General features: G+C 44.4%; 1 protein-coding gene across 4 annotated transcripts in view; it reads left to right on the top strand.

Annotated features, from left to right (window-relative positions):
- Window positions 1-16,487, top strand: part of LOC311130047 (kalirin-like) — a gene marked incomplete at both ends in the record, with an annotated part of 358,304 nt that overhangs the window by 192,528 nt on the left and 149,289 nt on the right. For all 4 annotated transcript variants that reach the window (XM_084162671.1, XM_084162670.1, XM_084162669.1 and 1 more), the window contains one exon: window positions 11,870-12,061. In XM_084162671.1, the coding sequence (XP_084018797.1) occupies window positions 11,870-12,061 (192 nt within the window). The remainder of the gene's footprint in view (window positions 1-11,869; window positions 12,062-16,487) is intronic.

Below are 16,487 nucleotides of genomic sequence, written 5' to 3'. Positions count from 1 at the left end.
ATGGACGACGTGTCTTTCTTCAGGGCAAGCCAAAGTCTGGGCCCTGGTCAAAACTAGTGCACTATATAGGGAATAGCATGCCATTTGGGACGCAGCCTGAGAGGCCAGTCCAGACTTAGATCTGAATATCAGACTCCACATTATTTATCCTATTTTCCACCAATTAAATTCTCTCTGGGGAAGTGTAAGAGATGAGGATGTTTAATTCACTCCTACTCCTGAAGGATGGATCAAATGGCTTACTGAATCAAATAAAGCACTTCATATTGGAATATGTTCGATTTTAGCTCATTAAAATATATAGATATGGCACCATCATCTCCACAAGACACCTTATCAAAGGAGATTGGCACACAAGCCTTTATTTGATCTTCTACATAATATATAATCAAGCAATTTATAAGGAATACAAAAATAAAGCATCTTGTCTTAAACCTTAAACTATGACACCCTAATGACAACAAATTGAAATGTTATTAAATCTGCATCTTTAACTGGCTCAAATATAATGCCATTGTAGATTAAACCCCCCCGTAAATAGCCTGGATGACACAAATAGTGCAGCTCCCTCTAATGATTGGCCTCTGATGTATTCCGCCAACAAAACATGCGATGGGGGTATTTGCTTAGGCTGAGCCCCTCTTAATAAGACGAGAGAGAGAGAGAGATAGAGAGAGAGGGCGAAAGAGAGAGAGGGCACGAAAAAGAGAGATGGAGGAAGTGAAAGGGTAAAAAACAGAGATAGGACGAACGAGAAAGGCAAAGATTTAAGACAGGACACAGTAGAAGTGAGTGTCATGCCTAGGGCTAACACCATGTATTGGAGGATGGATGACTTTGGGCTTGACTACAGTCTAAATCTACTGTTCAGAATCATACTTCTCCACTTCTGAAAGAAGAGTTGTGCATCACCGTTTATAGCCTCGAGACAAAGTAGTCCTTGGTACAGTGAGGGAAAAAAGTATTTGATCCCCTGCTGATTTTGTACGTTTGCCCACTGACAAAGAAATGATCAGTCTATAATTTTAATGGTAGGTTTATTTGAACAGTGAGAGACAGAATAACAACAACAAAAATCCAGAAAAAAACGCATGTCAAAAATGTTATAAATTGATTTGCATTTTAATAAGGGAAATAAGTATTTGACCCCTCTGCAAAACATGACTTAGTATTTGGTGGCAAAACCCTTGTTGGCAATCACAGAGATCAGACATTTCTTGTAGTTGGCCACCAGGTTTGCACACATCTCAGGAGGGATTTTGCCCCACTCCTCTTTGCAGATCTTCTCCAAGTCATTAAGGTTTCGAGCCTGACGTTTGGCAACTTGAACCTTCAGCTCCCTTTTCTATGGGATTAAGGTCGGGAGACTGGCTAGGCCACTCCAGGACCTTAATGTGCTTCTTCTTGAGCCACTTGTTGCCTTAGCCGTGTGTTTTGGGTCATTGTCATGCTGGAATACCCATCCACGACCCATTTTCAATGCCCTGGCTGAGGGAAGGAGGTTCTCACCCAAGATTTGACGGTACATGGCCCCGTCCATCATCCCTTTGATGCGGTGAAGTTGTCCTGTCCCCTTAGCAGAAAAACACCCCCAAAGCATAATGTTTCCACCTCCATGTTTGACGGTGGGGATGGTGTTCTTGTGGTCATAGGCAGCATTCCTCCTCCTTCAAACACGGCGAGTTGAGTTGATGCGAAAGAGCTCGATTTTGGTCTCATCTGACCACAACACTTTCACCCAGTTCTCCTCTGAATCATTCAGATGTTCATTGGCAAACTTCAGACGGGCCTGTATATGTGCTTTCTTGAGCAGGGGGTCCTTGCGGGCGCTGCAGGATTTCAGTCCTTCACGGCGTAGTGTGTTACCAATTGTTGTGTTACCAATTGTTTTCTTGGTGACTATGGTCCCAGCTGCCTTGAGATCATTGACAAGATCCTCCTGTGTAGTTCTGGGCTGATTCCTCACCGTTCTCATGATCATTGCAACTCCACGAGGTGAGATCTTGCATGGAGCCCCAGGCCGAGGGAGATTGACAGTGCTTTTGTTGTTTCTTCCATTTGCGAATAATCGCACCAACTGTTGTCACCTTCTCAACAAGCTGCTTGGCGATGGTCTTGTAGCCCATTCCAGCCTTGTGTAGGTCTACAATCTTGTCCCTGACATCCTTGGAGAGCTCTTTGGTCTTGGCCATGGTGGAGAGTTTGGAATCTGATTGATTGATTGCTTCTGTGGACAGGTGTCTTTTATACAGGTAACAAGCTGAGATTAGGAGCACTCCCTTTAATAGTGTGCTCTAATCTCAGCTCGTTACCTGTATAAAAGATACCTAGGAGCCAGAAATCTTTCTAATTGAGAGGGGGTCAAATACGTATTTCCCTCATTAAAATGCAAATCAATTTATTACATTTTTGACATGCATTTTTCTGGATTGTTTTGTTGTTATTCTGTGTCTCACTGTTCAAATAAACCTACCATTAAAATTATAGACTGATCATTTCTTTGTCAGTGGGCAAACGTACAAAATCAGCAGGGGATCAAATACTTTTTTCCCTCACTGTACATTTGAGTCCACTGTCCACACCGTGCCCAGACAGACAAATGTAAATAATCCGGGTGGCCATTTGATTAATTGTTCAGCAGTCTCATGGCTTGGGGGTAGAAGCTGTTAAGGAGCCTTTTGGTCCTAGACTTGGTGCTTGCTGTGTGGTAGCAGAGAGAACAGTCTATGACTTGGGTGACTCGAGTCTTTGACAATTTTTGGGGCTTTCCTCTGACACCGCCTAGTATATACAGTACCAGTCAAAAGTTTGGACACACCTACTCATTCAACGGTTTTTCTTTATTTTTACTATTTTCTACATTGTAGAATTATAGTGAAGACATCAAAACTAGGAAATAACACATATGGAATAATATAGTAACCAAAACAGTGTTAAACAAATCGAAATATATTTTATATTTGAGATTCTTCAAATAGCCACACTTTGCCTTGACGACAGCTTTGCACACTCTTGGCATTCTCTCAACCAGCTTCACCTGGAATGCTTTTCCAATGGTCTTGAAGGAGTTCCCACATATGCTGAGCACTTGTTTGCTGCTTTTCTTTCACTCTGCCGTCCGACTCATCCCAAACCATCTCAATTGGGTGGAGGTAGGGGGATTGTGGAGGCCAGGTCATCTGATCCAGCACTCCATCACTCTCCTTCTTGGTAAAATAGCCCTTACACAGCCTGGGTCATTGTCCTGTTGAAAAACCAATGATAGTCCACTAAGCAAAAAACCCCAGATGAGATGGCGTATCGTGCAGAATGCTGTGGTAGCCATGATGGTTAAGTATGCCTTGAATTCTAAATAAATCACAGACAGTGTCACCAGCAAAGCACCCCCACACCATAACACCTCCTCTTCCATGCTTTACGGTGGGAACCACACATGCGGAGATCATCCGTTCACCCACACCGTGCCACACAAAGACACGGGGGTTGGAACCAAAAATCTCAAATTTGGACTCCAGACCAAAGGACACATTTCCATCGGTCTAATGTCCATTGCTGGTATTTCTTGGCCCAAGCAGGTCGCTTCTTCTTATTGGTGTCCTTTAGAAGTGGTTTATTTGCAGCAATTCAACCATGAAGGCCTGATTCACACAGTCCCCTCTGAACAGTTGATGTTGAGATGTGTCTGTGTCTGTGACTTGAACTCTGAAGCATTTATTTGGGCTGCAATTTCTGAGGCTGGTAACTCTAATGAACTTATCCTCTGCAGCAGAGGTAACTCTGGGTCTTCCATTCCTGTGGAGTTCCTGTGGTTTTTCCGACTGCACTTGAAGAAACTTTCAAAGTTCTTGACATTTTCCGTATTGACTGACCTTCATGTCTTAAAGTAATGATGGACTGTCATTTCTATTTGCTCATTTGAGCTGTTCTGGCCATAATATGGACTTGGTCTTTTACCAAATAGGGCTATCTTCTGTATACCCCCCCCTACCTTGTCACAACACAACTGATTGGCTCAAACACATTAAGAAGGAAAGAAATTCTACAAATTAACTTTTAAGAAGGCACACCTGTTAATTGAAATGCATTCCAAGAGTGTGCAAAACTGTCATCAAGGCAAAGGGTGGCTAGTTGAAGAATCTCAAATATAAAATATATTTTGATATGTTTAACACTGTTTTGGTTACTACATGATTTCATATGTGTTATTTCATAGTTTTGATGTCTTCACTATTTATCTACAATGTAGAAAATAGTAAAAATCAAGAAAAACCCTTGAATGAGTAGGTGTCCAAACTTTTGACTGGTACTGTAGGTCCTGGTTGGCAGGAAGCTTGGCCCCAGTGATGTACTGGGCCGTACGCACTACCCTCTGTAGCACCTTACGGTCAGATGCCGTGCAGTTGCCATACCAGGCGGTGATGCAACCGGTCAGGATGCTCTCGATGGTGCAGCTGTATAACTTTTTGAGAATCTGGGGACCCATGCCAAATCTTTTTAGTCTCCTGAGGGGGAAAAGGTGTTGTCGTGCCCTCTTCACGACTGTTTTGGTGTGTTTGGACCATGATAGTTTGTTGGTAATGTGGACACCAACTCTCGACCCGCTCCACAACAGCCCCGTCGATGTTAATAAGGGCCTGTTCGGCCCGCCTTTTCCTGTAGTCCACGATGAGCTCTTTTGTCTTGCTCACATTGAGGGAGAGGTTGTTGTCCTGGCACCACACTGCCAGGTCTCTGACCTCCTCCCTATAGGCTGTATCATCGTTGTCGGTGATCAGGCCTTCCACTGTTGTGTCGTCAGCAAACTTAATGATGGTGTTGGAGTCGTGTTTGGCCACACAGTCATGGGTGAACAGGGAGTAAGCACGCACCCCTGAGGGGCCCCAGTGTTGAGGATCAGCATGGCAGACCTGTTGTTGCCTACCCTTACCACCAGGGGGAGGCCCGTCAGGAAGTCCAGGATCCAGTTGCAGAGAGAGGTGTTTAGTCCCAGGGTCCTGAGCTTAGTGATGAGCTTTGTGGGCACTATGGTGTTGAACTCTGAGCTGTAGTCAATGAACAGCATTCTCACATAGGTGTTCCTTTTGTCCAGGTGGGAAAGGGCAGTGTGGAGTGCGATTGAGATTGTGTCATCTGTGGATCTGTTGGGGCGATATGCAAATTGGAGTGGGTCTAGGGTATCCGGGATGATGCTGTTGATGTGAGCCATGACCAGCCTTTCAAAGCACTTCATGGTTACCGACATGAGTGTTACATGGCGGTAATCATTTAGGTATGTTATCTTTGCTTCCTTGGGCACATGGACTATGGTGGTCTGCTTGAAACATGTAGGTATTATAGACTCGGTCAGGGAGAGGTTGAAAATGTCAGTGAAGACACTTGCCAGTTGGTCCGCACTTGCTTTGAGTACATGTCCTGGTAATCTGTCCGGCCCCACGGCTACAGAGCACGTTATCACACAGTCGTCCGGAACAGCTGGTGCTCTCATTCATGCTTCAGTGTTGCTTGCCTCGAAGCGAGTATAAAAGTCATTTAACTCGTCTGGTAGGCTCACGTCACTGGGCAGCTCGCGTCTGGGTTTCCCTTTGGTTTCCCTTTGTAGTCCGTAATAGTTTTCAAGCCCTGCCACATCCGATGAGCATCAGAGCGGGTGTAGTAGGATTCTATCTTAATCCTGTATTGACGCTTTGCCTGTTTGATGGTTCGTCTGAGGGCGTAGCGGTATTTCTTATAAGCGTCCGGATTAGTGTCCCGCTCCTTGAAAGTGGCAGCTCTAGCCTTTAGCTTGATGCATATGTTGCCTGTAATCAATGGCTTCTCATTGGGATTTGTACGTACGGTCACTATGGAGACGACGTCGTCAATTCACTTATTGATGAAGCCGATGACTGAGGTGGTATACTCCTCAATGCCATTGGATGAGAGTCTCCCTACTCCCTAACGACCTATATCCCACAATACCTTTACTCCTCCTCTTTCTCTTCATCTTCAACATACCTTTTTTCCACTTTAATATACAGTGGGGAGAACAAGTATTTGATACACTGCCGATTTTGCAGGTTTTCCTACTTACAAAGCATGTAGAGGTCTGTAATTTTTATCATAGGTACACTTCAACTTCAAAAATCCAGAAAATCACATTGTATGATTTTTAAGTAATTAATTTGCATTTTATTGCATGACATAAGTATTTGATCACCTACCAACCAGTAAGAATTATGGCTCTCACAGACCTGTTAGTTTTTCTTTAAGAAGCCCTCATGTTCTCCACTCATTACCTGTATTAACTGCACCTGTTTGAACTCGTTACCTGTATAAAAGACACCTGTCCACACACTCAATCAAACAGACTCCAACCTCTCCACAATGGCCAAGACCAGAGAGCTGTGTAAGGACATCAGGGATACAATTGTAGACCTGCACAAGGCTGGGATGGGCTACAGGACAATAGGCAAGCAGCTTGGTGAGAAGGCAACAACTGTTGGCGCATTTATTAGAAAATTGAAGAAGTTCAAGATGACGGTCAATCACCCTCGGTCTGGGGCTCCATGCAAGATCTCACCTCGTGGGGCATCAATGATCATGCGGAATGTGAGGGATCAGCCCAGAACTACACAGCAGGACCTGGTCAATGACCTGAAGAGAGCTGGGACCACAGTCTCAAAGAAAACCATTAGTAACACTCTACGCCGTCATGGATTAAAATCCTGCAGCGCACGCAAGGTCCCCCTGCTCAAGCCAGCGCATGTCCAGGCCCATCTGAAGTTTGCCAATGACCATCTGGATGATCCAGAGGAGGAATGGGAGAAGGTCATGTGGTCTGATGAGACAAAAATAGAGCTTTTTGGTCTAAACTCCACTCGCCGTGTTTGGAGGAAGAATAATAATATAATAATATGCCATTTAGCAGACGCTTTTATCCAAAGCGACTTACAGTCATGCGTGCATACATTTTTTTGTGTATGGGTGGTCCCGGGGATCGAACCCACTACCATGGCGTTACAAGCGCCGTGCTCTACCAGCTGAGCTACAGAAGAAGGATGAGTACAACCCCAAGAACACCATCCCAACCGTGAAGCATGGAGGTGGAAACATCATTCTTTGGGGATGCTTTTCTGCAAAGGGGACAGGACGACTGCACCGTATTGAGGGGAGGATGGATGGGGCCATGTATCGCGATATCTTGGCCAACAACCTCCTTCCCTCAGTAAGAGCATTGAAGATGGGTCGTGGCTGGGTCTTCCAGCATGACAACGACCTGAAACACACAGCCAGGGCAACTAAGGAGTGGCTCCGTAAGAACCATCTCAAGGTCCTGGAGTGGCCTAGCCAGTCTCCAGACCTGAACCCAATAGACATTTTTTGGAGGGAGCTGAAAGTCCGTATTGCCCAGCGACAGCCCCGAAACCTGAAGGATCTGGAAAAGGTCTGTATGGAGGAGTGGGCCAAAATCCCTGCTGCAGTGTGTGCAAACCTGGTCAAGACCTACAGGAAACATATGATTTCTGTAATTGCAAACAAAGGTTTCTGTACTAAATATTAAGTTCTGCTTTCTGATGTATCAAATACTTATGTCATGCAATAAAATGCAAATTAATTACTTAAAAATCATACAATGTGATTTTCTGGATTTTTGTTTTAGATTCCATCTCTCACAGTTGAAGTGTACCTATGATAAAAATTACAGACCTCTACATGCTTTGTAAGTAGGAAAACCTGCAAAATCGGCAGTGTATCAAATACTTGTTCTCCCCACTGTATATATATATATATATATATATATATATATATATATATATATATATATATATATATATATATATATATATATATATATATATATATATATATATACAGTGGGGGAAAAAAGTATTTAGTCAGCCACCAATTGTTTAAGTTCTCCCACTTAAAAAGATGAGAGAGGCCTGTAATTTTCATCATAGGTACACATCAACTATGACAGACAAAATTAGAAAAAAAAATCCAGAAAATCACATTGTAGGATTTTTAATGAATTTATTTGCAAATTATGGTGGAAAATAAGTATTTGGTCAATAACAAAAGTTTCTCAATACTTTGTTATATACCCTTTGTTGGCAATGACACAGGTCAAACGTTTTCTGTATGTCTTCACAAGGTTTTCACACACTGTTGCTGGTATTTTGGCCCATTCCTCCATGCAGATCTCCTCTAGAGCAGTGATGTTTTGGGGCTGTCGCTGGGCAACACAGACTTTCAACTCCCTCCAAAGATTTTCTATAGGGTTGAGATCTGGAGACTGGCTAGGCCACTCCAGGACCTTGAAATGCTTCTTACGAAGCCACTCCTTCGTTGCCCGGGCGGTGTGTTTGGGATCATTGTCATGCTGAAAGACCCAGCCACGTTTCATCTTCAATGCCCTTGCTGATGGAAGGAGGTTTTCACTCAAAATCTCACGATACATGGCCCCATTCATTCTTTCCTTTACACGGATCAGTCGTCCTGGTCCCTTTGCAGAAAAACAGCCCCAAAGCATGATGTTTCCACCCCCATGCTTCACAGTCGGTATGGTGTTCTTTGGATGCAACTCAGCATTCTTTGTCCTCCAAACACGACGAGTTGAGTTTTTACCAAAAAGTTATATTTTGGTTTCATCTGACCATATGACATTCTCCCAATCCTCTTCTGGATCATCCAAATGCACTCTAGCAAACTTCAGACGGGCCTGGACATGTACTGGCTTAAGCAGGGGTACACGTCTGGCACTGCAGGATTTGAGTCCCCGGCGGCGTAGTGTGTTACTGATGGTAGGCTTTGATACTTTGGTCCCAGCTCTCTGCAGGTCATTCACTAGGTCCCCCCGTGTGGTTCTGGGATTTTTGCTCACCGTTCTTGTGATCATTTTGACCCCACGGGGTGAGATCTTGCGTGGAGCCCCAGATTGGTTGGAGATTATCAGTGGTCTTGTATGTCTTCCATTTCCTATGATTTCTTCAAACCAAGCTGCTTACCTATTGCAGATTCAGTCTTCCCAGCCTGGTGCAGGTCTACAATTTTGTTTCTGGTGTCCTTTGACAGCTCTTTGGTCTTGGCCATAGTGGAGTTTGGAGTGTGACTGTTTGAGGTTGTGGACAGGTGTCTTTTATACTGATAACAAGTTCAAACAGGTGCCATTAATACAGGTAACGAGTGGAGGACAGAGGAGCCTCTTAAAGAATAAGTTACAGGTCTGTGAGAGCCAGAAATCTTGCTTGTTTGTAGGTGACCAAATACTTATTTTCCACCATAATTTGCAAATAAATTCATTAAAAATCCTACAATGTGATTTTCTGGAAAGAAAAATCTCATTTTGTCTGTCATAGTTGACGTGTACCTATGATGAACATTACAGGCCTCTCTCATCTTTTTAAGTGGGAGAACTTACACAATTGGTGGCTGACTAAATACTTTTTCCCCCCACTGTAGAGAGAGAGAGAGAGAGAGAGAGAGAGAGAGGCACACAGCTTTTGTTTCTGTCATCAACCTCATAAAAGTCCTGCGCGTGGAACAGATTGAATGAAAGCGATACAGAGGGAATCCAGCATTTAAAAAAGACTAGACAAAGATCGAGAGAGAGGGAGGGAGGGAGGGAGGGAGGGAGGGACGAACAAATCCACCTCAGCCCAGCCAACTCTGTGAGGGGAAAGCCTGCATGGAGTTATTGATTTTCAGCTCTCTGGAGGGAGAAGAGAAGACAGACGGAAGACAGAGAAGGAGTTCTCCTGATGGGATGAAATCTGTGCGCTGCCTGGGCCTGCTGCTGCTGTGTGGAATACACCCAACACACCACTTTGGCTCCCAAATGGCACCCTTTTCCCTATATAGAGCACTACTTTTGACCAGAGCCCTAACGACCTTGGTCAAAGGTAGTGCAAAAACCCAGCAGCGTTGCAGTTCTTGACATAAACCGGTGCACCTGGCACCTACTACCATACCCTGTTCAAAGGCACTTAAATCTTTTGTCTTGCACATTCACTCTCTGAAATGCACACATACACAATCCATGCGGCAATTGTCTCAAGGTTTTAAAATCCTTCTTTAACCTCTCCTCCCCTTCATCTACACTGATTGAAGTGGATTTAATGAGTGACATCAATAAGGGATTATAACTTTCACCTGGATTTATGTGGTCAGTCTATGTCATGGAAAGAGCATGTTTTGTAGACTCAGTGTACACTGAGTGTATGTGTGCCATTCAGAGGTTGAATGGGCAAGACAAAATGTTTAAGTGCCTTTGAACGGGGTATGGTAGTAGGTGCCAGGTGCATCAGTTTGCATCAAGAACTGCAACGATGCTGGGTTTTCAACAGTTTCCCGTTTGTATCAAGAATGGTCCACCACCCAAAGCACATCCAGCCAACTTGATACAACTGTTGAAAGCATTGGAGTCAACATGGTCCAGCATCCCTGTGGAACGCTTTCGACACCTTGTAGAGTCCATGCCCTGACGAATATAGGCTGTTCTGAAGGCAAAAGGAGGGTTGCAACTCAATATTAGTAAGGTGTTCTTAATGTTTTGTACACTCAGTGTATATATGGATGCTCCAAATGTAATCCTGCTTACTGTATCCATTGAATTGACCCTATGCTGTATAATGCACTGATCCTCTCTATTCACTGGGAATAAATTAGATTTGGACCAGAGCTAATGCTAGTGTGACACAGAGAGTGTGTGTAAAAGTGGGATTCTGCTCTGCGATAGGACTATAAACCTGACAGTACAGTACAGGCAAATCAATCCACATCCACAATATGCCCAAAGCAACACATATTTTTTATCTCCGTTTTACAATCAATCAACGCATGGATTTAACATTTCAACATGGGTCTGTGTTAAATCTTGTCCAGTTTATTTGGAAAAAAGGATGGATTAGGATATTTTGAGTGCGAAAAAAAGACAGATACGGTAGATAGGGAGAGAGATAGGAGTTTATTTACATGACTGTGATTATGATTTGGCTCATCTTCTCCAGGGTGTGTGTCACTAGGTGAGAGTCCGCCTGGCCACCTCAAAGCACTAAAAGGATCCCCCTCTGGCCTCTCTATTGCTAAATGGCCCAGGATGCATCACAAATAATATAATAATAATATTATGCCATTTAGCAGACGCTTTTATCCAAAGCGATTTACAGTCATGTGTGCATACATTTTTACGTATGGGTGGTCCCGGGGATCGAACCCACTACCCTGGCGTTACAAGCGCCATGCTCTACCAATTGAGCTACAGAGGTCTATGTGCTCTGGTCAAAGGTAGTGCATTATATAGAGAATAGGGTATCCTTTGGCCCAGTGAATGTGACTCACTGCCACGACCTTACAAAGGTTACCAGGTCCCGAGCCATGCGGCCATCCCATCCCAGCCGGATCAGCACGGTGTTACATGCTACATGCTATCTAGCCATTAATCTGTCCTGCCCTATTGGCTGTTGCTTTACTGACTTGGTCTCCACTGTTGTGTCCATCCAGAGACAACACTAGTCCCCTGCCAGGCTGTGGGATTAGCACGTAGGGAGGATAGCCAGGGATTTACCCTACCACTCTGCACCGATGGCCCCGCTGTTTACATGTAATGGAATTGTTTTGAGGCAGTGTAGCAGAGGCGCCAATCGGAGAGACAGGTCCTTTCTGTCTCTGGCAGTGGAGGAGAGAGCGAGACATCAGAGTGCAGTAGTCAGTCAAAGCGTGCAGAGACAGAGTGCAGACAAACAGACACAATTCTCTACTAACTCAGAGGCCTCAGCGTTGCAGTAGTCATAGCCTGCAGAGGGCAGAGACTTTAGACAGATACAGTTCTTTACCTACATGTGTTGTCCTCATCTAATTGAGCTGTCTGCTTGTCTTCTCTGGGTACCAGAACACCTACACCAACGCAGACAAGCTCCTGGAGGCGGCAGAGCAGCTGGCCCAGACTGGGGAATGTGACCCGGAGGAAATCTACAAAGCAGCACGGCACCTGGAGGTCAGGATCCAAGACTTTGTTCGGCGGGTGGAGCAGAGGAAACTGCTGCTGGACATGTCTGTCTCCTTCCACACCCACACCAAGGAGGTAAGACCTTTGACCCCCGAACCCTAACCTACATCCACTTTCTACGTCTGGGAAATTCTGGGGTTCAGTGACCCCTTTTCCTTTTTATTTATGCATAGTATGGAATGATAGAATGGGAGTGGATGTGGTAGGATGCAGTAGCCTTGTCTGTCTGCCTTCAACACCCACACTAAAGATGGAAGAGCCCTGACCCAAAGGACCTGTAGAATGGTTTACTCTCCCTGTCTTTAAGAGCATAATGGGGTGTAGTGACCTTTTGTTTTGAAGTGGATTTGTGTCACTTTATTGAGACAGTACTGAAATCAGATGGGGAGACAGGTAAGTAAGTGGAAGAAACAAAGTAGAAGGGTGGTGACGGGGATTGAACCCCGGTCTCCGGTGGGGTGTGCAAACATGTGCATAGAGTTGGGGGTGACCCTTTTTCATGCATGTACGAAATGTTACCGTAAGTGGGAGTGGATGTGGTTGGTTTTAGGGTGCAGTAACTTGGCAAGGGGTTGAGGCTCGGGTTAATGCAGCCTCAGATGCCCGTCTGTGAGTGTCACTGATCACTACAGATAGACAGACAGACGGGGCATACATACCAGTCCTTAAGAGAGGATCACACCAAGATTACTAAGGTATGCAGTGAGTCTTTGCTCTTGTTAGCACAGCCTGATCCATGCCAGATGTGAGCCAGCCAAGGGCTAAACTGGAGACTTCAGGAAGGACAGTGTCTGTGTGTGTCCCAAATGGCACTCTATTCCCTATATAGTGCACTACAATAGCCCATATCCCTGGTCAAAAGTAGTGTACTATAAAATAAATAAGGTGCCCACCATCTCCCCTCTAAAATGGCTATACCTTGAACCTGATTTTTTGATGTTACACAAGTTCTCTCTCTCTCTCTCTCTCTCTCTCTCTCTCTCTCTCTCTCTCTCTCTCTCTCTCTCTCTCTCTCTCTCTCTCTCTCTCTCTCTCTCTCTCTCTCTCTCTCTCTATCTCTATCTCTCTCGCTCTCTCGCTCTCTATTACTGAACAAGGGGGATAGATGTAGTAGATGACCCTAGACAGCATGTTCCTTCACCCTCTTATCCCAGCAGCTCTTCAGCGCTCCATAAGGCTTGCATACCAAATGTCACCCTATTCCCTTTTTAGTGCACTACTTTTGGCCCGGGCTCTGGTCAAAAGTAGTGCACTATAAAGAGAATAGTGTGCCATTTGGGATGTAGTCAAGCCCTTTGAGCACTGGGACAGGGGGAAGATTTAAAGGGCCAACTACTTATTGATGGTTTCTTCTGATCTCACTAATCCATCCTACCCACCGCTTCCTACCCAGAGCCCCTAGCCACTCCGATTCCATAGTCATTATCAATAGTCATTATCCTGCGCTGTAAGCTAGAGTGGCACGTTTCAGCTGTGGAACTCTAGTTCTGCGTGGAGGACATTTGTTTGGTTCAGCTCTCCTAGTGGAGCCATCATTCGTGAGCTACACACACACGTCATTTGTGAGCTAGTCCCGGTGATCTATGAGAGGCAGTGGGGATGTGGCTTTAGGAGTCGTCATTCGTGAGATAGTCCCAGTGATCTATGAGAGGCAGTGGGGATGTGGCTTTAGGAGTCGTCATTCGTGAGATAGTCCCAGTGATCTATGAGAGGCAGTGGGGATGTGGCTTTAGGAGTCGTCATTCGTGAGATAGTCCCAGTGATCTATGAGAGGCAGTGGGGATGTGGCTTTAGGAGTGTAGAGCAGAGGGTGACTAGGGAGAGTGATTGCTGAAGTATCTTAGCGGCTCAGTCTCACTAATTGGAAAGGAAACGCTCAGACTGAGGAAATGGCAATGATTTGAAAATGTATACAGCTGATATATTAAACTTTGCTACATTTTTTAGGCCTAAGTCTCCACCTTGTGCTAGTTCCAACAGCCACTCCCTAATCTTTTGCAAAGCCTATTTGGTTGGAGTTATTAATGTGTTCTGAGTAAGATCAGCTTAGCTTCTGACTGGCTGGCTCCCGGCTACATGATGCAGTATGGTAGATTGCTTATGGATGATGATGGGATCCATGGGATCACTCTGGCAGTCAACAGTAGATATTTTTATTGGAGTTAAGCAAAGGGAAGTAGTAATGCCGTGGGACACCAGAACTGGATATGAAATAGCGGTCACACAGAACATGCCTGTTAACAGTGACCGACGGGGCCACTTGGCCCCAAGAAGTGGCCTCCACTTGGATAGCTCAGGTCTGCATCCCAAATAGCACCCTATTCCCTACATAATGCACTACTTTTGACCAGAGCCTCTGGTCAAAAGTAGTGCACTATGTAAGGAATATGGTGCCATTTGGGATGTAGACCATGAAACGTTGTTGGACTCTGATAAGTCTTTAAAAAATATATTTGTCTTTAAGGGGCTTTGAGAGCTTGGCTTGAAGATGCAAACAAACGTATGCCAAGAATGGCCTGAGATAAGACTCCTAGGGTTTGAGTGTTATCCTGAAAGCTAAGGCCACATCCATTATTAATGTAGAGACCAAGTTTGCGTCCCAAATGGCACCCTATTCCCTATAGTGCACTACATTTGACCAGAGCCCTATGGCACTGATCAAAAGTGCACTACATAAGGAATAAGGTGACATTTGGGACGCAGTCCAAAACTCACTTAATAGGGCTGGTCAGTAGTAGTCGTCTACTAGAGGAGATGGCATTGCTTTTTAAAAGCCTAATGACACGACATGGTCAGATTGCCAAGGGCACACTAATGCCAACAAATCCCTATCAACACTGGCTCAACTGACAATTACTGACAACTTTTAACTTCATGTTACTTGGTGTTTCCTGCCAAGAGGAAGTTTTGTCGATTGTATATTCTCATCTCACATAAAACAAGACGATGCGCTCCGCCAAAGCATTTTTGATTTACGAAGGCGTAATCACTCCTTACCCCTCTGTAAAGTATGACAAGAGGCATCTTTTTCATTTTCCTAATCCGTTGTCTCCTTGGCTGCATCCGCCTTCATCTTGTGCTTATGTTTTTATCTTTATATCAATTGGCATTTAATATGCTTTCTACCAGAGCAACAGAAAGCAGCAATTAGCTTCAAGAAGGAATGCTTGTGGCTGATGTGCTGTGCAGGAAGAGGGTCATTTACATTCTGGAGAATGGTCTACATGGAGACATAGGGTGCATCCCAAATGGCAACCCATTCCGCCTTATAGTGCATTACTTTTGACCAGGGCCCATACTTTTGACCATGGGGTCTGGTCAAAAGTAGTGCACTATATAGGGAATAGGGTGCCATTTGGGACGCCATCATGCTGGTCTTCGCTAGGCTGCTGGGCGGCTGACTGAGTGCTAGGTCGAGCTGCACCATCAAACAGATGAGGAAAGCAATCAGAGCCATGATTTAGCAATCACAGAGAGGACTGTTGGGAAGCCTCTGTCTGTCAGCCACATGTTCCCTCGCTTTGGCTGCTCAGGGAAATATTATGAGATATGGTTGGGACACAAAAAGAGAACGTGAATGTTCCAAATGGCACCCTATTCCCTATATAGTGCACTACTTTTGACCAGAGCCCATAGGGGTCCAAATGGCTCATTTATGTTTCTGTTTAAGTTGCTTGATGTTGGCACACTGTATGCTCTTAGAGAATGTTATCAGTGCCTTTTGATTGCCCCCAAATTCATTTCAAGCAGGCATTTTAGTGTTCATTATTACAAATATAGTTTAAATGTACGTGCTATAGTAATTTAATAATTCATAATTCATATTTTTCGTCAAATGTAGTGTAATGTAGGTGCTATAGTCATTTACACAATTACACCTGTTGGAATGTCTTATCTCATTTCTGGGTTAAATTAGATAATGAGATATTGGCATTAAATAAATTTTACTCCTGGAACAAACACAATGAATGAAAACATTTGTAGAATAGAAGTCACATGATATTCTTAGCTCAGGAATCCTGGCTTTGTAATATTGTAATATACTATATTGTAATAGCCCAGGATTACAACTGCTGTGGCACAACCTATTTCACCCTAATCCCATGTCTGAATTCAGATTTATGGTGAAATCAGTGTGTAAGTGTGAAGTGTGTGTTTGTATAGTATATTCTATTACAGTATTCCAAACCCGGGATTATAACTGATGTGTCATAATCTATTTTATCCTAATTCAGGTTTATGGTGAAATCTGTGTGTAAGTGTGTGGTAGCTGTTTGTGTGTGTCATGCCCAGTGCAGCACAGCACAGCCAGGATCCTTCAGCTACAGCAGGAGTCACACATAGAAGCACGTTCAATTCTGAGCGTGCTCAGATCAGTCATGGGGGAGCAGTTACCATGGGAACCACAGAGACGGCAACCTCTGCTCTATGAATTTTGTTAACCCTTTGAAACACAGAGAGAATTCCCTCTGTATCTGTTTGATATGATAGGTTCTTGTGA

This window comes from Coregonus lavaretus (assembly GCF_964263955.1).
Source record: "Coregonus lavaretus genome assembly, chromosome: 5".
Lineage (NCBI taxonomy): Eukaryota > Metazoa > Chordata > Actinopteri > Salmoniformes > Salmonidae > Coregonus > Coregonus lavaretus.
Note: the sequence above shows the minus strand (reverse complement) of the source record. Positions and strands in the feature narration are given on the sequence as shown.